General features: G+C 48.6%; 1 protein-coding gene across 1 annotated transcript in view; it reads right to left on the bottom strand.

The window, feature by feature from the left end:
• ttn.1 (titin, tandem duplicate 1) overlaps positions 1-22,028 on the bottom strand; it is a 137,152-nt gene that overhangs the window by 26,622 nt on the left and 88,502 nt on the right. Inside the window, exons 141-153 of the mRNA XM_077579404.1 lie at positions 21,267-21,554; positions 20,843-21,133; positions 20,470-20,757; positions 20,076-20,358; positions 19,687-19,994; positions 19,487-19,591; positions 19,198-19,395; positions 18,817-19,113; positions 18,139-18,729; positions 17,468-17,770; positions 10,701-17,357; positions 835-10,643; positions 33-765 (exon numbers count right to left, since the gene is read on the bottom strand). Coding sequence (XP_077435530.1) covers positions 33-765; positions 835-10,643; positions 10,701-17,357; positions 17,468-17,770; positions 18,139-18,729; positions 18,817-19,113; positions 19,198-19,395; positions 19,487-19,591; positions 19,687-19,994; positions 20,076-20,358; positions 20,470-20,757; positions 20,843-21,133; positions 21,267-21,554 — 20,151 coding nt within the window. The remainder of the gene's footprint in view (positions 1-32; positions 766-834; positions 10,644-10,700; positions 17,358-17,467; positions 17,771-18,138; positions 18,730-18,816; positions 19,114-19,197; positions 19,396-19,486; positions 19,592-19,686; positions 19,995-20,075; positions 20,359-20,469; positions 20,758-20,842; positions 21,134-21,266; positions 21,555-22,028) is intronic.

Genomic DNA, 22,028 nt, shown 5'->3' with positions numbered 1-22,028 from the left:
ATGAAATGAAACGCCATCTGACTGATCCTTACCTGTAATCTTTGTGCCAGCTTTTGCTTCCTGTGGTACTCCCACTCCATGTTCGTTCTCTCCGATAACTCTGAAGTAATAGATGGCTCCTTCCAGCAGGTCTTCCACTTTGTACGTCAATGCATGGCAGTTAGTCGTGACAGAAACCCAGGCCTTTTTACTGGCCTCGCGCTTTTCAACATGGTAGGCCTTCACTGCATCGCCACCATCGTTCTCAGGCGCTTGCCAAGTGAGGGTTGCGGAGTCCCTGGTTACTGCTGAAACTTTGACATTGATTGGGGGCCCGGGAGAGTCGAGCACCTTGACAACTAAGGGTAATGTTGCTTTTCCTAATAGAGATTCAATACTGACACAGTATTCCCCAGAGTCATTTCTTGTTGACTTTTCGATGGTCAGTGACGTGCCGGAGTTTGTTGAATCAATTGTTCCTCTCACCTTGAGATCCGTGCCCTCCTTGGCCCATTCCACTGAGGGAACAGGTTTACCATGGAATGGAACATTGAGCGTAAATGCTGTGCCATGCTGAATCACAAGGACTTTGCGCATCTCAATGTCCACATTGAATGCTGGCTCTGCAGTTCTTTCCACTGCTGCAGCCGCATCAGAATAGCGACTGCGCACACTGGTTCCAACTTTGTTTATTGCTTTAACACAGGTTTCATAATCCATGCCAGATTTGAGTCCAGTAATTGTGAACTCTAAACTTCTGGTAAGTGCAATGGCCTCAACCCATCTCTTCAGTTCTTCTGGTGACTCTGGTTCCTCCCCTTCCCCTTCTTCATATTCCTCCTCATCTTCCGCCACCACCGGTACTGGTTTGCGAATGTAGTCCCTGTATTCCACACTATATCCAAGAATAGGAGCGCCTCCATTATCAGTAGGTGGTTTCCAAACAATGGATACACTGTCCTTGGTTGAATTCAAAATCTTGGGCTTGGATGGAGGAGTCGGAACAGCCAAGGGATCGACTGCTCTAAATGAAGCAGAGGTTTCACTTGGAGGGCTCAGACCAGCGGCATTTTCAGCACAGACCCTGAACTCATACTCGCAACCCTTACGCAGTTTGGTTGCTACTGTGGTACATTCAGCGACTACATTTTTATTGACACGGACCCAGTGCATGCCGGTCTTCTCCCGGCGCTCGATCACATAGCCTGTGATTGGACTGCCTCCGTCACTTATTGGTTTGCACCACGTGAGGATCATTGAATCTCCAGTAATGTCAGTGACATCAACGTTAAGAGGAGCTGTGGCAAAAGTGTATGGATCAGTGATCTTGACAGCCTCACTCTCCAAAGCCTCACCACTTCCATGCTTGTTAATGGCCAAAACCCTGAAGATATATTCATTGCCCTTCAGCAGTCCTCTGACAGTAAAGTATGTTTTGGTGACATCGCCCTTCACTAGTGTCCAGGCCAAGCGGCTGGTCTCGCGCTTCTCAACAACATAGTGTGTGATCTCAGCACCGCCGGGCTCCTGGGGTGGACCCCACGACAGAGTGCATTCCTCCCCTGTGAGATCCGTAATCTGCAGAGGTCCTGCAGGGGGCCCTGATTTATCTAGAATGACACAATTTATTGGCATGCTAACGGTCCCAGCAATGTTCCGGAGAGTGAGTACATATTGACCAGAGTCTCTTCTGATGCAGGCTTTCACAGTCACTGAGGTACCAGTATCTGTCGAAGCAACCTGGATTCTTGCTCTAAGCACAATTTCACTGCCGTCTTTGCTCCAGGCAATAACAGGTGCAGGGCGGCCCGCGATGTCAGCATGAATCTTCAAAGTTTCTCCTGCTTTCACAAATATTGTCTCTCTGTATTTGACATCCATCATGATGCGTGGCAGCTCAACATCATCCTTGACAGTGATTGGGCCAGTGCTGTCAGACGGTTCACTGAACAATCCCGCGGCGTTCTTAGCAATGACACGGAAGTCATATTGGCTGTCCTCTGTAAGGCCTGTAACATGGTAGTGAGTCTCAGGCACATTGGTGAAATTGCACCTTGTCCAGCGACCTTCTGGAAGATCTCTGCGTTCAATGATGTAGCCAGACACCTTGGCACCACCATCATACTCTGGTTTGTCCCAAGACAAGGACACAGATGTTCTGCTAACAGCAGTGATAACGGGGGCTCCTGGAGGATCACATGGATCTCTTGCCGCTACCGCTTCGGAGGCCTTGCTGCATTTACCGATGCCAGCAATATTTTCAGCATAGACACGATATTCATACATCATACCCTCTTCTATTGCACTGACTTTGTATTCGGAATCCTTGATCATTCCTCTGTTCATCTTGGTCCAGAGAATGCTAGCGCGCTCCTTCCGCTCTAGGTGATAGCCAAGAACGGGACTTCCCCCATCATTGACAGGCTCGTTCCACGTCACCACCATGTAAGACTTGGTAGCAAGCTTAACCGCAGGTGTGGAAGGAGGTCCAGGTTGCTTAAAGTTGTACTGAGCTGTAATTGCAGGAGAATCTAAATGTGCGCTCTTTCCATAACGGTTGACTGCATAGATGCGGAATTGGTATTCTGCGCCGTGCATCAGGCGGCCGGCTGTGTAAGCGGTTCTGGCCACACTGCTTGCAGCCATTTGCCACTCTTGCGTATTGGTATCTCTCTTCTCAACGATATAGTTACTGATGGAGCAGCCGCCATCGTATTCTGGTGGAGACCAGGAAAGTGTGATGCTGTCAGAGGTCACAGCGTCCACCTTGATTCTCATCGGTGGACTTGGTTTATCCAGCACAACTACGCTTAGATGTGACGTTACTGTTCCTGCAGTATTGGCCAGGGTGATCTCATACTTTCCGACATGCTCCCTAGCGGCCTGCTTAATGAGAATCTTGGATGAGGTCGCCGTGTTCAAAATTGTAACCGAAGAAGTTTGCTTCACAGGAAGACCATCCCTCTTCCATGAGACGACAGGCTTAGGTCTGCCTCTCACTGGAACCTCAACAGTCAGGTCATCTCCGGCCTTCACGCTGTATGTTGTGAATAACAAGTTGACAGATGGCTCAATTGCCACATCCTTTGCCAGTACGGGCAAACCAAGCTCCTTGGGGTCACTCTTTCCCTTCTCGTTGATTGCAACAACTCTGAATAGGTAGCTTTCGTTGGGAGTCAGGTTTGGAATAGTTGCCTCTAGCACCTTGACTGTGCTAGCAGTACCCCATTTTTCACCACGCTTGGGCTTGAATTCCACGTTGTAGCAGATGACTTTACTACCACCATCGTGTGCAGGTTTGTCCCATGAGAGTGAAACGCTGGTTTTAGTCACATCAACAAGAGTTACATTGCTTGGGGGCAGGGGCACCTCAGACACTTTCATTTCTTTTGTTTCAACCATAAGTCCTTGGCCGTACTTATTAACAGCACAAACCCTGAAGTAGAAAATGCCACCCTCAGGCAACTCTTCAATCTTGAATGTGTTGGCTGTGCAGTTGCTGGTTACAGTCGTGTAGGCCTTCCGGACAGACTCTCTCTTCTCAACGATGTAGTTGGTGATTTTAGACCCACCGTCGGTGAGCGGTGTATCCCAAACAAGCGTTACGGAATCCTTTTTGAGATCCTTCGCAGTGCAGTTCTGCGGTGCACTTGGCGTATCCAAAATTCTCACGGAGACAATTGCAGACTTTGAACCACTGCTGTTCTCCAAGGTGAGTGAGTATTTGCCACTGTCCCAGCGGTTAACATTGTCAATCACAATCATGGTGTACGAGCTGGTGGTGTCAATTGCGGCCCGATCTGTGAGAGTACCATCAAGTTTTTCCCATTTTACAGCAGGTTCTGGCCTTCCTCTGATGGTTACAAACAGACGCAAAGTACCACCAGCACGTACAGACACCACCTTTCTGAGGTCAGCATCAAGCTCAATCTCCGGTGCTTCGACCCGGTCCATAGCAACCACCGTGCCGTGGACATAAGCAGCCTCACCCACTCCCTCTGAGTTGATGGCGCAGACACGGAACTGATATTCCTCGGATTCTTTTAAATCCTGGACGGTAAGTTTAGTAGCCTGGATGCCAGAAGGTGGCGTGCACATAGCCCACTCTTTTTCGACCGGCGTGTCTACTGCCGGGGCAACTTCTACCTCCTCTGTGGATTGTGGTACCGGTGTATACTCTCGCATTTCAACGATGTAGCCCTTGATATAGGCGCCACCATCAAAGTCAGGCTTGCCCCAGGAAAGAGAGACGGAGGACTTTGTGTAGTCAATTACCTTGGCATGTTGTGGGGGTCCTGGGGGTAGTGTGGCATCACAGGCTCTATAAAGTAGGGACACTTCGCTGGAGTCTCCCATTCCAGCCTCATTCTCAGCTGCAACGCGGAACTCGTAAAAGTGATCAGTTATCAGTCCTGTCACTTTGAGGTGAGTGTCTGTCAGTTTCTGTCTGTTGCACGTTGTCCATCGGACACTGTCCTTGTCACGTTTTTCCAGGCGATAGCCTTCAATATCTGCCCCGCCAGTCTCTTCTGGAGCTGACCACGACAGAACTATTGAATCTTTCGTGATCTGACTTGCCTCTGGTGTTCCAGGAGCACTAGGGGGTTTGTATGGATTGCGTGCAATGATGGGCTCACTCTCAAGATAATCACCAATACCGTATTTGTTCACAGCCCTGACTCGTAAAATGTATTCATTCCCTGCGAGCAGGTTTGTTAGTTTGTAATACAGACTCTGGATATTGGCGGCGGCCACTGTCCAGGATAAGCTGCTGGTCTCCCGCTTCTCCATGATATAGTGAGTGATATTAGCACCTCCGTCCAGGGATGGCTCTGACCAGGCGAGGTTGCAGCTGTCAGCCATGATTCCCGTTACTTTCAAGGGTCCTGTGGGGTTTCCTGGTTTGTCAAGGACTTTGACTGTGATTGGGAAGACTTTTGTTCCACCCAGGTTTTTGAGCACAAGTTCATAGTGCCCACTGTCCAATTTGGTCACATCCTTGATAGTCATGGCAGCACATTTGAGAGTATTTTTCACTTCAATGCGCAGAGCTTTGTCCATTTCCTTGCCTTCCTTCAGCCAGACCACGTCAGGAAGTGGTTTCCCGTGGATGTCAGCATCAAGAGTTAAATGTTCTCCAGCATTGACAACAATAACATCCTTGTACTTGGGGTCCATTGAGGCCCTTGGTGGCTCAATTTCATCAGTAGCCGTGATAGGTCCAGAGCTGTCAGAGGGCTCGCTGAAGACGCCGGCTGCATTTCTGGCGATAACCCTGAATTCGTATTGCTGGTTTTCTGTCAGACCGCTGATCTTATATTCGGTCTCCATGATATTGGTAAAGTTTTCTCTGACCCAACGTTTATCGGGGGAGGCGAGGTCTTTCTTTTCAACAATATAGCCATTGACTTTGCTGCCACCATCATACTGAGGCTTTGTCCAACTGATCTTGATGAAGTTTTTAGAAATGGTGACAGTCTCTGGAGCACCAGGCGGGTCGCATGGATCACGAGCAACAAAAGACTCAGAGACTTTACTGCATCTGCCGACGCCAACAATATTTTCAGCATAAACCCTAAACTCGTATCCAATCCCTTCTTCAAGATTACAGATCTTGAACTGAGTATCAGTGATAAGTGTTTTGTTCAGTTTGTTCCACAGGATACTGCTCCTCTCGTTGCTCTCCAGATGGTATCCGATAACAGCACTTCCACCGTCATTGACTGGCTCATTCCATTCAATGATCATCATCTCCTTAGTTGCAGATTTGACATATGGTGTTCCAGGGGGGCCTGGTGGCTTGTATGGGTACTGGACAACAATAGCCTTGGAGTCTAGAGGAGGGCCTTTTCCATATCTGTTTTCAGCAATGACCCTGAACTGGTATTCCGCACCTGTCGTCAGCTTGGTCACTTTGAAAGCCGTCCTAGCTAGCTGTGTGATGACTGATTGCCACGTATTGCCTGTGTTCTCTCGCTTTTCTACGATATAATGCTTCACCTGGCATCCGCCTTTGTACTCTGGAGGTTCCCATGAGAGGTGGACAAAGGTGTTGCTCACCTCAACAACTTTCAGTGGACCGCTTGGTGGACCAGGCTTGTCGAGAATAATGATGTCCATGTTCTCAGTAAACGTGCCCACAGTATTGCTCGCTGTAACCGAGTACTTTCCAAAGTCCTCCTTGCACGCCTCAGTTATCTGAATCCCGGTTGTTGTAAGAGTATTCACCACGTTGACTCTGGAGGTCACCTTCAGGAGCTGACCATCCTTTGTCCAGTTGACTTTAGGTTTGGGCCTGCCGAGTACAGGGAACGTCAAGGTCAGATCTTTTCCCGCTAACACACTGTAAGTGTTGAACTGCATCTTAATGCTGGGATCCAAGCTCATGTCACTGGCAACAACGGGTGCCGCGAGTGCCTTTGGCTCACTCTTCCCCTTCTCATTATAAGCAATAATACGGAACAGATATTCCGTACCACTGGTAAGGCCTGTGGCGGTGCCCTCGCATGTCTTTGTGTTTGTGGCAACACCCCACTTATCTGTACCCTTGGGCTGCATCTCAATGAGGTAGCCACCAATCCTGCTACCGCCGTCATGCTCGGGTTTTTCCCAGGCCAGTGACACACTGGCTTTGGTGACATCGACGAGAGAGATGTTTCCGACAGGAAGCGGTACTTCGGACGCCTTTGACGCCGTCTTTGTTTCAATTGCCTGGCCAACGCCATACTCGTTCTCGGCCATGACTCTGAAGTAATACATAGCACCCTCAATCAAGTTCTCCACCTTGAATGTTGTCTTTGTACATTTGGTCGAAACGTTTGCATAAGCCTTCCTGGTTGACTCACGCTTGTCAATGACATAGTTCTTAATTTTAGAACCTCCATCGATGAGTGGCGCGTCCCAGACAAGAGCGACTGAGTCCTTCCTAACATCTTTCACTACAAGGTTCTGCGGGGCTCCTGGTGTATCAAGGACTTTAACAGTAACAAACTCAGACACAGACCCACTGCTGTTGGTCAGGGTTAGAGTGTATTTCCCTGAATCACATCTGTCACAAGAGTCAATGGACAGCTGTGTGAAGACGAGACTCTTTTCAACCAGCGCTTTTTCAGTTAGATTTGTCTCATCCTTAAGCCACTTAATCTCAGGTGTTGGTCTGCCCTTGAATGGAATACGGATTCTAACCGATCCACCGGCCTTCACAGATATTCCCTTCCTCAGCTCAGAATCCAAGAGGATTTGTGGTGGCTCTTGCCTTTCTTCTGATTTGGCAGTTCCCAAGAGAATGGCGGGCTCACCAACTCCAAGTTTGTTCAGAGCGCACACCTGGATCTTATATTCCTGACCCTCTGCCAGTCTGGGGATCTCATATTTGTTAACACGCAAGCCGGTGGGGGGAGTAACCATGGTCCATTCTTCTTCCTCAGCCTTGCAGACTTCAACAATATATCCTTGAATGGTGCTACCACCGTCAGACAGCGGCTTGCCCCATGACACCGTGATGGAGCTCCGTGTGGAGTCAACGACGTTGACATATGCAGGGGGCCCAGGTTTGTACTTAGGATTGCAGGCCTTGTAGTAAGAGCTGGGTAGACTGTGCTCTCCCAAGCCCACAACGTTCTCAGCAGCCACTCTGAACTCGTACTCGTGCCCGGTGGTTAGGCCCGTTACTCTGAAGGAAAGGTCAGTGACATTCTGTCTGTTGCATCTGGTCCATTTAATTCCTGCCCTGTCCTTCTTTTCAACAACGTAATTTGAAATGTCACTGCCACCATCAGATTCTGGGGCAGTCCAAGTGACAGTCATGCTATCTTGAGTAATGTTGGTTACATCGTCAATGTGAGGCGGACCAGGAAGAACAAAAGGAGTCTTCATAACCACTGCACCAGACTCCAGGGGGCCGCTCATTCCATAATTGTTGACCGCCGTAACACGGAACATGTACTCATTGCCTTCCAACAAGTTGGTGACTTTGTAACAGGTGGTGGTGCAGCTGGAAGAAACTACAGTCCAAGCTAGACGGCTGGTCTCTCTTCTTTCAATGATGTAATGCGTGATGGGATTTCCGCCATCGTGTAAAGGAGCAGCCCACACTAATGAACATCTATCCTCAGCTACCCCAGCGACGTAAAGGGGTCCCTCGCAGGGGCCGGGTCTGTCCAAGACCACCACTTTGAATGGCACAGTTTCAGTGCCTGCCTCATTTGTTAGCTGGAGCGTGTACATTCCGCTGTCAATTCTCACAGAGTCCTTAATGACTATCAGTGCATGATTTTCCGTATTTTTTAACTCAAGCCTGAGTGTATTTTCAATTGGAACGTCATCCTTGAACCACTGCATTGCTGGCAGCGGTTTGCCACGAACATCTGCATCCAGTTTGAACGTCTCCCCAGCATTGACGACAATGGTCTTGGTGAATGCAGGGTCAACGGAGAATTTCGGCGCCTCGATCCTGTCGCTCGCAGTGACTGGTCCACTGTTGTACGATGGCTTGCTGATGGTGCCGACGGCATTTTTGGCCAAGACTCTAAAGTCATACTGGGAATTTTCCGTTAGGCCAGTGGCAGTGAACTGGGTCTCAATCACATTTGTGAAGTTTGCCTTCACCCAACGGCCTTCCGGCAAGTCACGCCTTTCCACAAGGTAGCCAGTTATGTTACTGCCACCATCATATTCCGGTTTAGTCCACTGGATAACAATGGTATCTTTGGTCACATGGAGAGCTTCTGGTGTGCCAGGAGGATCGCATGGGTCTCTGGCCACGCAACCCTCTGAAACCTTACTGCACCGTCCAATGCCGACGATATTTTCAGCGTACACCCGGTATTCATATTCAATGCCTTCCTCTAAGGGGTGGCTCTTGTAATTTGGCTCATGAATGAGTGTCTTGTTGATTTTGACCCACAGAATGCTATTCCTCTCCTTTCTCTCGAGATGGTAGCCGAGGACCGGACTGCCTCCGTCCAAGATGGGTTCGTGCCACTCCACGATCTGGTGATCTCTTGAGAGTGAGGAGATGAAAGGCGTGCCCGGTGGGCCAGGTTCTTTGTATGGGTACTGAGCAACAACAGCAGATGAATCGAGGCCATGACTCTTCCCGTACCGGTTCTGAGCAATGATCCTGAACTGATACTCGGCTCCAGGCTTCAGTCTGGGCACTTTGATTGTGGTTCTGGCACAGTTATTATTGACATTTTCCCACGTTGTTGATACAGTATCCCTTTTTTGCACAATGTAGTTTGAAATCTGACAACCACCATTGTGTTTTGGTGGATCCCATGAAATAGTCACACTCTGTGTTGTGATTTCATCAAATCTCACTGGGCCAGATGGGGGTCCAGGCTTGTCAAGTACTATGACTTCAATAGTCGCTTCTTTCTTCCCAGCGCTGTTAGCGGCAGTAACGCTGTACATGCCTCCATCGTCACCTGCTGCCTTCTTAATGCTCAGGCTTGTATGAGTCTGGGTGTTGTGAATGTTCACTCGGGTTGTGAACTTCAGAGGCGCTCCATTTTTGGTCCAAGCCATTGTTGGTTTGGGGCGTCCAAAGATTGGCACTTCAATTAAAAGATCTTTACCAACATGGACACTGTAGCTGCTAAAAGTCGGTCGAACATCGGGCTCAAACATCAAGTTCTTCGTAATGACATGGCCAGAAAGGACTCTGGGGTCACTTTTCCCCTTGTCATTCATTGCTGTAACTCGGAACAGGTATTCCGTCCCCGGGTTCAGATTGGAAACGGTTGTCTCCATTGTTTTGTATGTGTTAACACCAGACCACTTCTCTTGGCCTTTAAGCTGCACCTCAAGCAAGTACTGGATGACTCTGCTGCCGCCATCATATTCTGGATGTTCCCAGGCCAAAGAGATGCTTGTATTTGTTTGATCTGTAACAGTCAAGCTCCTGGGAGCCTGCGGCACCTCTGAGACTTTAAGTGGGTCAACCGTTACTGCGGGCAGACCAATACCGTGTGCGTTCTCAGCAAGAACTCTGAAATAATAACTGCAACCCTCCTGGAGTGGCTCAATCTTCCACGAAAGAGCATGGCAATTTGTTACCACAGCAGCATACGTTTTGCGGGTACTCTCTCTCTTTTCTACAATATAGTTTTTGATTTTGGAGCCACCGTCTAAAAGCGGTACTTCCCAAGCAAGTGTCACCGACTGATTTGTAATTTCTTTCACTGTCAGATTTACAGGAGCGCTCGGTGTATCGAGAACTCGAACGACAACAAATGCAGATTTGGTTCCACTGGAATTCTCAGCGGTGATGGTGTATTTCCCACTGTCAACTCTGCTCATCTGGTCAATCACGAGGGCCGTGTAACTGCTGGTCACTTCAACTTGAGCCTTCTCCTTAAGTGGAGCACCATCTTTGTCCCACTTGATGCTAGGAGTGGGTCTTCCCTTGATTGGAATAAAGAGTCGAAGTGAAAGTCCAGCCTTAATTGTCACAATCTTTCTCAGTTCTGGGTCAATGTCAAGGTCCGGTTCGTCTGCTCTGTCCTGGGCAACCACAGCTCCAGCAACATCGGCATGCTCGCCAACCCCAACCTTGTTACAAGCACTCACTCTAAATTTGTAAGCATGATTTTCTTTCAGGTTTGCAACCTCAAACTTTGTCTTCTTGACACCCGTTGGTGGTGTGCACATGATCCAATCCTCTGCAGGTGCATCTGTGGAAGGCACCTCTGCAGCCGGGGCTTCAATCTGCGCTTCACCAGCTACGACTTGCTGGGTGGAAGTGCAGCACTCGATGATGTATCCCTGGATCTCTGAGCCTCCGTCACAGATAGGCTTGCTCCATGACAAAAATACTGAAGATCTGGTTGTGTCTGTAACTCTCGGGTTCTGTGGCGGACCAGGCCTGAAGACAGGGTCGAGGGCTTTGTAGTATACTGTTGGAGAAGTAGGCTCACCAACACCCACAGAGTTCTCTGCTGCAAGCCTGAATTCATAACTGTGCCTTTCCAGGAGACCTGTGACCTTGAAAGTCAAGTCTAACACGGCTTGCCTGTTGCATCTCGTCCACCGTACACCTTCTTTGTCATGCTTTTCAATGATATATGTGGTGATAGGACTGCCTCCATTCTCAGTGGGAGCCTCCCACGTGAGCACCATTGAATCCTTTTTAACATCTGTGATCTCCAAGCCTTTGGGTGATCCAGGGGTTGTGTAAGGATCTTTAATTATGACCGGCTCGGATGCAAGCGGTGCACTACTACCAAACTCATTTACAGCGTGGACTCTGAAGATGTACTCATTGCCTTCCAGGAGCTTTGTCACCTTGTGGCTGGTGTTTGGCACTTTTTGATCCACAATAGTCCAGACCAGTCTACTGGTTTCCCTCCTCTCCACGATGTAGTGAGATATTTTGCTACCGCCGTCTTGTATCGGTGCTCGCCATGAAAGACAGCATTGGTCTTTTGTTACACCTGTTACAGTAAGAGGTCCTTGTGGTTCTCCAGGTTTATCCAGAACGACCACATTGACCTGTAAAGCCTTTTCTCCTCCTGGATTTTTCAGCAGCAGAGTATAGGCACCTCCGTCAGAAAGTTTAGCTTCCCTAACAGTGACACAGGCATGGGTGGCTGTGTTCTTAATCTCTCTGTGGATGGTGTTTCCCAACTCCTGCTCTCCTTTCAGCCAAGTGACGGAGGGCAATGGCTTGCCATGGACGTCTGCATCAATCTTGAAATTGTCTCCTGCTCTTACCACAATGGTCTGCGTGTACTCGGGGTCAATGCTGATACGAGGGGGCTCAATCTCATCCCTGGCGGTGATGGGGCCAGTGCTGTATGACGGGAGACTGAAGACACCAGAAGCATTTCTCGCAATAACGCGGAACTCGTACTGTTTATCCTGCACGAGTCCAGTTGCAGCGTATTCGGTCTCTATGACATTAGTGAAGTTAGCCTTCAACCAACGACCTTCGGGGAGCTCCTTCTTTTCCACCGTGTAGCCTGTAATTTTGGCACCACCATCGTACTCTGGCTTTGTCCAAGTGATGTGAACCGAATCCCTCGTAATCCTGGTTGCCTCAGGTGTACCTGGAGGGTCACAAGGATCTCTGGCGATGTGACCTTCGGACACTTTGCTGACTTTGCCAGTGCCCACAATGTTTTCAGCATAAACTCTGTACTCATATTCCATTCCTGGTTCTAGGCCCGTGGTCTTGAAGGTTTGGTCTTTAATAAGAGATTTGTTCAGTTTGACCCAGAGGATGCTGGTTCTTTCCTTGCGCTCCAGATGGTAGCCCAAGATGGCACTGCCTCCATCATTCACAGGTTCATTCCATGCCACCACCATGCTGTCCTTTGTGCATGCGGCAATGGAGGGTGTTCCTGGTGGTCCTGGAAGCTTGTATGGATACTGAGCTACAATAGACTCTGATTGAAGAGCCGGGCCTTTCCCATATCTGTTTTCCGCTGTGATTCTAAATTGATATTCTGAGCCAGTCTTCAATCGGCCTGCTTTGACTTTGGTCCTTGCAAGTTTTGGCGACACAATCATCCAGGTAGTTGTGGACGTGTCTCTCTTTTCCACAATGTAATTTTTGATTGGGCATCCGCCGTCATACTCTGGTGGGTTCCAGGAAATGCTCACACTGTCAGAAGTGACCTCTTCAACCTTAACCGGACCACCTGGCTGACCAGGTTTGTCGAGTACAACAATGCTGATGTCTGCCGTTGCCTCCCCCGCTGTGTTGCCAACTGTAACGTGATATTGGCCAAAGTCATCTTTGGAAGCCTCTTTTATGCTGAGGTTCAACATTGCTTCCGTTGCACCAAAGTTCACTCTGGTTGTTCTCTTAAGAGGCTGCCCATCTTTGAGCCAGGAGACAGCTGCTTTGGGACGGGCGACATACTGAACCTCGACTGTCAGGTCTTCCCCTGCCAACACACTGTATGTGTTGAACAACATTTTGACAGCGGGCGAAATGACAAGATCTTTCACAATAACAGGCACGCCTATTTGACGAGGGTCACTCGTTCCCTTCTCGTTTCTTGCTGCGACACGGAACATGTATTCTTCACCTGCGTTGAGGCCGCCAACGGTAGCTTCTGTTTCTTTTACGATCACAGCCTGTGTCCATTTATCTACACCTTTAGGTTGGACTTCCACAACGTAACAGCCGACTCTACTTCCACCATCATGCTCTGGCTTCTCCCACGCGAGTGTGACACTATTCTTAGTAACGTCTTTTAGACTGATTTTGCCAGGAGGTTGGGGTTTCTCAGACACTTTAATCGATTCACCAGTCTCAATGGGCAGGCCAATGCCATATTCGTTCTCTGCCAAAACCCTGAAGTAATAGTTGCATCCTTCGAGGAGCTGCTCGACAATGAAGGCAGTGTGATGGCACATGGTGCTGACTGTGGCGTAAGCCTTTCTTGTGGACTCACGCTTTTCAACAATGTAGTTTTTAATCTTAACTCCACCATCGTTTGCTGGTGGATCCCAAGTTAGAGTGACAGACTGATTTGTTACACCGGCAATTTTCAGATTCTGTGGAGAACTTGGAGTGTCGAGTACCCTGACTTGGACTGTCGCTGTCTTAGAGCCAGAACTGTTCTCAACTGTGAGGTTATACTTTCCGGTGTCAAATCTGTTGACATTTCCAATGACAAGGGATGTGTATGATGTTGTGGTGTCAATAGTGGCTCTCTCGACAGGTTCATCGTCCTCCTTGGTCCACTTAGCCTGGGGAGCAGGTCTGCCTCTGATAGGAACAAACAGTCTAAGTGTGCAGCAAGCTCGCAGAGTGACCACCTTGCAGAGTTCTGCGTCCAAATCAAGCTCTGGGGGCAGGAGCCTGTCCTCAGCCTTGGCGTTGCCAGGTATGGGTGTAGGCTCGCCAATTCCTTCGCCATTAATAGCAGAGATGTTGATTTTATACTCCTGACCCTCCGTCAGATTGACAATTGTGAACGAGGTAGCAAGTAGGCCTTCTTTGGGGGTCACAATTGTCCACTCCTCCTCCTCCTCCTTTTCAGATGGGATGCAGTGCTCAACAATATAACCAGTGATGTCAGAGCCTCCGTCATAGGCCGGTTTGTTCCAGGCCACAGTAATAGATGACTTGGTCGTGTCCAGGATTCTGGGGTTGCATGGAGGGCCTGGCTTGTACAATGCGTCGCTGGCCTTATAGAATGGACTGGAGAGGCTTGGTGCACTGAGACCAGCAGAATTCTCCGCAATGATCCTGAATTCATATTCATGTCCAACAACAAGACCTGATGCCTTGAATTGCAGATCTTTGACTTTCCTCTTGTTGCACTTGACCCAGCGGAGGCCTACCCGGTCTTTCCTTTCAATGTTGTAGTTTGTGATTGGTGTTCCACCATCACTCTTTGGCACCTGCCACATAACGACCATTGAATCCTTGGTGACAGCGGTGACCTCAGGATTCTCAGGCACATCCGGAACCTTGTATGGATTATCAGCAATAATGGGCTCTGAATCAAGAGGTTCACCATTTCCATATTTGTTGACCGCCATAACTCTGCAGATGTACTCATTTCCTTTGAGAAGCTTAGTCACCTTATATTCGGTAACCTGCAGGTCTGAAGCAACATTGGTCCAAACGAGTCTGCTTGATTCCCGCTTCTCAATGATGTATCCTTCAATCTTGGCACCACCGTCATCTAGAGGTGGGGCCCATTTCAGTAAACAATTGTCAGCTGTGACATTTGACACCGCAAGAGGTCCAACAGGTGGGCCGGGTCTATCCAGTACTTTCACTCTAAAGATGTGCTTGGAGAAGCCCCCAACATTGGTGGCAGTCAAAACAAATTCTCCTCCATCAGATCTGATGGAGTCTTTGTTGCTTAGTGTAGTTGTCAGTTCATTGACCTTAACGTCCAGTTTCAAAGTGTTCTCAACCTCTTTCTCATTCTTTGTCCAAACCATGGATGGGGTTGGTTGACCCGCAATGTCAGCTTCAAGCTTGAAGGACTCTCCTGCCTTCAGCAGAAGCACGTCCTTAAAGATGGCATCCACCATGATGCGCGGCTCAATGATGCTATCCTTGCATGCAATGGGGTCCGAGGGGTCAGATGGTGCACTCACAGCTCCTGCAGAGTTTCTTGCCATGACACGGAACTCATAAGATACATCTTGAGTCAAGCCGCTCACGGTGAATGTTGTCTCGATGATGTTATTGAAGTTTGCTCTGATCCATCGACCAGCAGGGAGTTCTCTCTTCTCCACCATGTAGCCAGTGATTTTGAATCCGCCATCATACTCGGGCTTTGACCACTTAATGGTGATGACATTTTTTGTAACAAAAACAGGCACAGGCTGACCTGGGGGATCCACAGGGTCCAAGGCCATTATTGCTTCGGAAGCTTTGCTGGGCTTTCCGATTCCAGCCATGTTTTCTGCCGTAACGCGGAACTCATAGGCGGCTCCATCTTCAAGCCCGCTAGATTTCAGCACATTTCCTTTCACAAGACCCGTGCTGATCTTTTGCCACATGATGCTACTTCGTTCTTTTCTCTCGACGTGGTATCCAATGACTTCATTTCCACCATCAGACACAGGCTCATTCCAGCCAATTGTTATGGAGTCTTTGGTGAACGCCACAACATAGGGTGTACCAGGCGGCCCTGGAACTTTGAATGGATATGCAGCCACTACTGACTCCGAGGTTATGGGAGGTCCTACGCCATATCGGTTCTTTGCCTTGACTCTGAACTGGTACTCCGAGCCAGTCGTTAAACGTGTGGCTTTAAACATGGTGCGAATGGCCGTGGAAGTTAGCTCTGTCCAGGTCTGGGTGGTGGTATCTCTGATCTCAACCACGTAATTGTTAATTGGAACACCCCCATCGTTCTCTGGAGCCTCCCATGCAAAAATACAGTAGGTGCGCGAGATTTCAGTAATTGTAATCGGTCCTTTGGGTGGCCCTGGTACATCGTGCACTCTGACAAAGATGTTGTTGGTCACAGAACCAACAATGTTTTTTCCGGTCATGGTGTACACTCCGCTGTCTGCTCTGGTGCATTCATTGATGGTGAGGATAACAGTCGCAGGAGTCGTCTCCACGTTAGTCCTCTGGGTGAGCTTCAAGGCAGTTCCATCCTTCTGCCATGTGACCACCGGTCGGGGGCGTCCCATCACAGGAATTTCAACCTTGATGTCGTCTCCGGCTTTAGCAATGACAGTAGACTGACATACACCACGCAGATCAAACTCTGGCAGGGAGGTGGAATCCTTGACAACAATAGGCTTGCTCTCGCGTGGACCACTTCTTCCCGAGTGGTTGACTGCCATCACACGGAAGGTGTATTCTTCATTCTCATTGAGATTCTTCACAGTGAAGTCCATGTTCTTGAGGCTTGTTACATGGGCCCATTGATCAGTTCCTCTCTTCTGGGCTTCAAGGACATATCCCGTCAGCCTGCTTCCACCATCATGCTTGGGTTTGGTCCAAGCCAGGCTCACACTGTTCTTGGTGATATCAGTTGGGATTATGCTTTCGGGAGGACTTGGTGCCTGGGAGGCACGGATAGGTTCTGGAGTTTCAACTGCTTCACCAACACCAAATTCGTTCTCAGCAGACACCCTGAAGTAGTACTCGCAGCCTTCGCCCAGATCACCGATCTTGGCTGAAGTTGTTGGACAGTTTGTAACAACGGTGGCAAAAGCCTTGCGTGTTGATTCTCTCTTCTCAATAATGTAATTTGTGATCTTGGCACCACCATCGATGAGAGGCATCTCCCACCGAAGGACAATTGATTCTTTATCTATTTGGACTGGCTTTAGGTTGAGAGGTGGCCCGGGTGAATCGAGAACCCTCACATGAATATTTGCTGTCTTTTTCCCAGCAGCATTTTCGAGGGTAAGCTCGTATTTACCGCCATCGATTCGTGCGCTTTCGGGAATGAGCAGCATTGTAAATGACTCTGTGCTGTCAATGACGGCACGAGGCACAGGACCGCCCTCTTTGGTCCATGTTACTGTCGGCGTAGGACGCCCCTTGATGGGCACAAAGAGGCGAATGGAACAACCGGCTCTGACAACAAGAGTTTTCCTCAGCTCGATGTCCAACTCCAAATCAGGTTCAGCTGCACGCTCCACTACTTCAACCAGTTCCTCAGTTTGAGCAGGTTCACCTGTGCCATTAGGATTTACTGCACTAATTCTGAAGTGGTATTTGCTAGTGTTTTCCAGCCCTGGAACGACAAACTCGGTGATTCTAAGCATAGACGAGGGTGTGTCCTTATTCCACTCTTCTGTTCCTTCTTTTCTGTGCTCGATCACATAGCCAGTGACATCCAGCCCACCATTATCCAGTGGTTTTCCCCAGTTAAGAGTGGCAGTGGTTTTGGTAGTGTCTGTAACCCTTGGATTTACTGGAGGTCCAGGAACATCTGCCAAAAAGCCATAAAGTCTGCTTTTACCACACACACGTCACTATATATTAATATATCATTTTCATAGGCTTCTTTTTTTTGGGGGGGGGGGGATTATTTTTACTCACAAGTAGCAATGATTGTTGTGACTGGCATAGACGGTTCACTTGGTTCTCCAAAGCCAGCTCTGTTCTCAGCAAGAACACGGAACTCGTACTGTAAGCCTTCAGTCAGTCCAGTGACGACGTAGCTGAGCTCGACAATGGTTTTTTTGGAGGCCCTCATCCACCTCATTGCCTTTTTCTCCTTCTTCTCAACACAATAACCAATGATATCACTTCCACCATCTTCAGTGGGTCTTCTCCATGTCACCGTAGCTGAGTGCCCATCAACTTTTTCTACTTCTGGTTTCGATGGTGGACCAGGAGGACCTACAAACATAAAGGTCATAAGGATAAAAAGCACATCATGTTTAGTTTGACTATAACTAAGGGTGTATTCAGACCTGCATTAGTGGATATTGCGCTTTATTCATTCATAATCAATCAGATTCTGTTTAGGCACGCTGCTGTCAGCATGTTGTAGTGGGGGCGGGGCACGCGGGGCGCAACGCTGCACGCAATCGACGACGGGTTCCAAAATTAGAAACAGCGGCGTGATTATGCAATATAGTCCACTTGCAAAAAGCACAGTCCGCTTTTGGTCCGGACCAAACAAGCGGATTAAAGGACTTTTATGCTCTTAATACACCCTCAATACAGTACATAGAATGCTCTCAGTTGGCTGAACTGATACATACCAAATCTATCGACCATCTTGACAGGCTGAGAGTGAGCTGGCTCACTGTTGCCATACTGGTTCACAGCTGACACTCTGAAGATATACTCGTTGTCCTGGATGAGTTTGGTGGCCACGTAATGACAGTCAATGACCTTCTCTTCCAGAATTGTCCAGAGAAGGCGACTGGTTTCCCTCTTCTCTAGTGTGTAGTACTTGATGGGAGTCCCTCCGTCCTCGGGAGAAGGTGCCCAGGTCAGGGTGACCTTCTCGGATGAGACGCCGCTGCATTCGATGAGACCAGGAGCCGCGGGAACATCCAGCACTTTCACCTTAACCGTTTCCTCCTTCACGCCAAATGGATTGCTTGCTGTGATGACGTAATCCCCGGTGTCCTTCCTAGTGGCGTATTTTATTGACAGAGTGGAGGAGGATGCAGTGGCTTCAATATTAACGATGTCTGAGGGCTTCAAGTACTTCCCCCCTTTAGACCAGCAAGAGGTCGGGGCGGGCTTTCCAAGAATACTTGTGGCAGTCACCACTATGGTCTCCCCAGCTCTGACGGTCACACCGGCCTCCATCACCTGAGCATCAATGATAATGGTTGGTGAAGCTTTTGGAAAAAGAAAAGAAACGGGATTACAAACCACACCCCTTTGACTCAGGAAGCAAGTGTGCCAATTGAATCAAACCAAATCACCGTATTCATCGACGCAGATAATAGTATCTGTCTGGTCGGACGGCGGACTAAGGGCACCGGCTGCATTCTTTGCTCGTATCCTGAACTCATATTTGCAGCCCTCCTGGAGATCAGTGACTGTGTATGCGGGTTCCACAACGTTCACACTGTTGGCCTTCACCCAGATCTTAGAAGGAAGGTCACGCCTCTCCACTATGTAACCAGTCAACTTGTGGCCACCGTCAAACTGTGGCTCAGCCCACTGAAGAGTCACGGTGCTTCTGGTGACGCTGATTACGTCTGGTTTGCCGGGAGCATCTGAACACAAACAGGATCATTCATGGAGCAAAACCAACATTGCCAGTGCTAAATTTCATTGCTCCTCACGTTTGACACACTTACCAATTGGATCAAGGGCAACTTGTGGATCAGTGGGAGGACTTGGTCTGCCAATGCCAGCCAAGTTAATTGCCATTACCCTGAACTGGTACTCAAGGCCTTCAGTCAGCCCGGTCACCTTGTGTTCCTTCATTCGCAAGGCAGTCGGGCTGGACCTCTTCCACAACAAACTATTCCTCTCCTTGAACTCCACGTGATAGCCTGTGCATTGTTTTTGTGGTTAGGGAGACAGTCTTCATAAATGTGATGACTTGCAAATAGTAGCATGTACTTCGCTCACTCACGACCGTACCTGTGATGGGAGAGCCTCCGGTCTTCCTGGGGTCCGACCAGGCAAGGTAAGCAGAGTCATGGCGCATACTCATGACCTGAGGTGAAGCAGGCGCGTCGGGAACATCTGTAGAAAAGCACAGACGTTGCAATTAGGCAGGTGAAAGTTGATGTTCAGGACAAAAAAAACCCCAAAAGGACACGTTGCTTGCTGACACTTACTGAATGGATGTTTTGCAATCATAGGCTCAGACTTAAGCCCCTCTCCAACGCCATACTTGTTCTCAGCACAGACTCTGAAAATATATTCTGTGCCTTCGTGGAGACCAGTTACCCGCATGGTGTTCTTGTCTACCGTGGAAGAAACAGTCACCCACATATTGGTGATAGAGTCCCTCTTCTCTAGAATGTAGTTTGTGATGTCTGAGCCACCGTCATCTTTTGGTGCCGCCCACTTCAATGTGGCACCATCAGCAGTTATGTCCTTGAACTTAATAGGTCCTACAGGGATGCCAGGCTTTCCCACCACCCTGAAAGAAAAATGTGGTTGTCATCGGACAGAAAGACCACAAAAGCAGGACAATGCATCCATGAAGGCATCTGATTGCAACCTGATGAAAATTGTGGACTCTTTGCTGCCAGCACTATTCCTCAGGGTGATTGTGTATTTTGAAGCATCACTCCTCTGGCAATCCCTGATCAGTAGAGTGGTGTTGACTACAGAGGATTCTGCACAAATACGTCCAGTGTCTGTCAAGTCTTCATCCTCTCCCTTTTTCCAGGTCACCTTGGGTGTTGGTTTGCCCATGATTGGAATCTTCAGACGCACTGTACTGCCCTCTTTGGCAACGTAACACATGTCAGGAAGCTCCCTCAAGTCACAAGTGGGGTGAACTGTGAAAACGAGTGTCACAACACATGAGAATCACAAGACACAAATCCAAGCAAGGAGTGTTGATAAGGGAACCACAGGAACAATAATCCCATGTGAATATTTCTGCTTACTGAGTTGGTCCTTGGCAACTACTGTCAGCTCCTTGGCAGCACTCTCCCCAGTGTCATTTACAGCTTTGACACTGTATTTGTACTCTTTACCCTCTACCAGATCTTTGGCGCTGTACTGCATGTTCTTGGACCTCATCAACTCCTTGTACTTGTCGTCACCATTGAGAACTCCAAGCACATAGCAGATAATGCGGCTACCACCATCAGTCAGAGGTTTCTTCCAGCTGAGAGTACAAGAGTCCTTGGTAACCAGCAATGTCTTGAAGTCCATTACAGGACCAGGCTCCTCTGTATGAGTAGAAAAGGAACGGTGAGCAGTGGGCAGTGAAATGAAAGGGAATAAAGAAGCGGGAAATGTTCTCATCACACCCACCAGAGGCTCTGACCGAGTCAGGGGTCTCGCAGCACTCTCCAGCACCAAGCTGATTGACGGCTGACACTCTGAAGTAGTAAGATCGTCCGGCATTCAAGTCTGACACCTTCAAAGACGTCTTGGTAGAGTTGTTAGAGACCGTAGACCAGGCCTTCCTCTCAGAGTCACGCTTCTCCACGATATAGTGGGTGACTTCATAGCCACCGTCTAGGAGAGGAGGGTCCCAGTAGATGGAGGCATTGTCCTTTGTGGTCTCTTTCACCACCAGGTTAATTGGTGGCCCGGGAGTGTCTAAAAAAAAAAAAGAAAGAAAAAAGAAAGTGAGGGTCTTTTTCAAATTTTCATATATATATTTTTTTAAATCATTGTGCTTTGACTGCTGATTTTACAATGACACTGAGATCAAGGAGAAACGCTTTCTTACCAAGAACCTTGACAATGATGGTGTACATCTTCATGCCAGCCACACTCTCCAGGTTAAGAACGTATTTGCCTGCATCGTATCTGTTGACATTCTCCACCACGACAGTGGTGTCACTTTTTGTGGACTTAATGATGATGCCTTGACGGTCCTTGATGTTGCTGTTCATCTTTGCCCAGATGACCTTGGGCGTGGGGTGACCCTTGATTGTGGCATGAAGCTTCATGGTGCTACCAGCTCGCAGCTCCAGGCCCTCCTTCAGCTGAGCACTCAGATCCGCCTCGGGGGGTACTAGGAGATCATCAAATGGTATTCCCACTAACTTCCAAAAGCCATGACATCATTTCCACTGTTTAACACACTTTCATTTATGTAATCATAATAATAATAATAATAATAATAATACATTTTATTTGAAGTGCCTTTCAGGTCACTCTTAAAAAAAAACACAAAACCAAGTAAAATCAATCAAACAAGGTAAAAATAGATCATGTAAATGAAATGGTTGAGATCGTTACAGATGGGTGGAATAGAAAAGCCTGAACAGGAAGGTTTTAAGTTTAGTTTTGAACAGTGGGAAGGATTCGGTGGCATGAAGTTCAGGAGGGAGGGAGGTCCAGAGCTTGGTAGCAGAGTGACCGCATCCCATTGTGGCAAGGCCAACACGGAACATGGAGTTGGGCGGTGGATGAGGAGGAGCATGAACCAGCAGGGCTAGCAATGTGAAGGAGGTCAGATATGTCATGTGGAGCAAGGATATGTGGA

Source organism: Vanacampus margaritifer, chromosome 11 (assembly GCF_051991255.1).
Source record: "Vanacampus margaritifer isolate UIUO_Vmar chromosome 11, RoL_Vmar_1.0, whole genome shotgun sequence".
Taxonomy (NCBI): Eukaryota; Metazoa; Chordata; class Actinopteri; order Syngnathiformes; family Syngnathidae; genus Vanacampus; species Vanacampus margaritifer.
The sequence above is the reverse complement of the archived record's forward strand: the minus strand, read 5'-3'. Positions and strand labels throughout refer to the sequence as shown.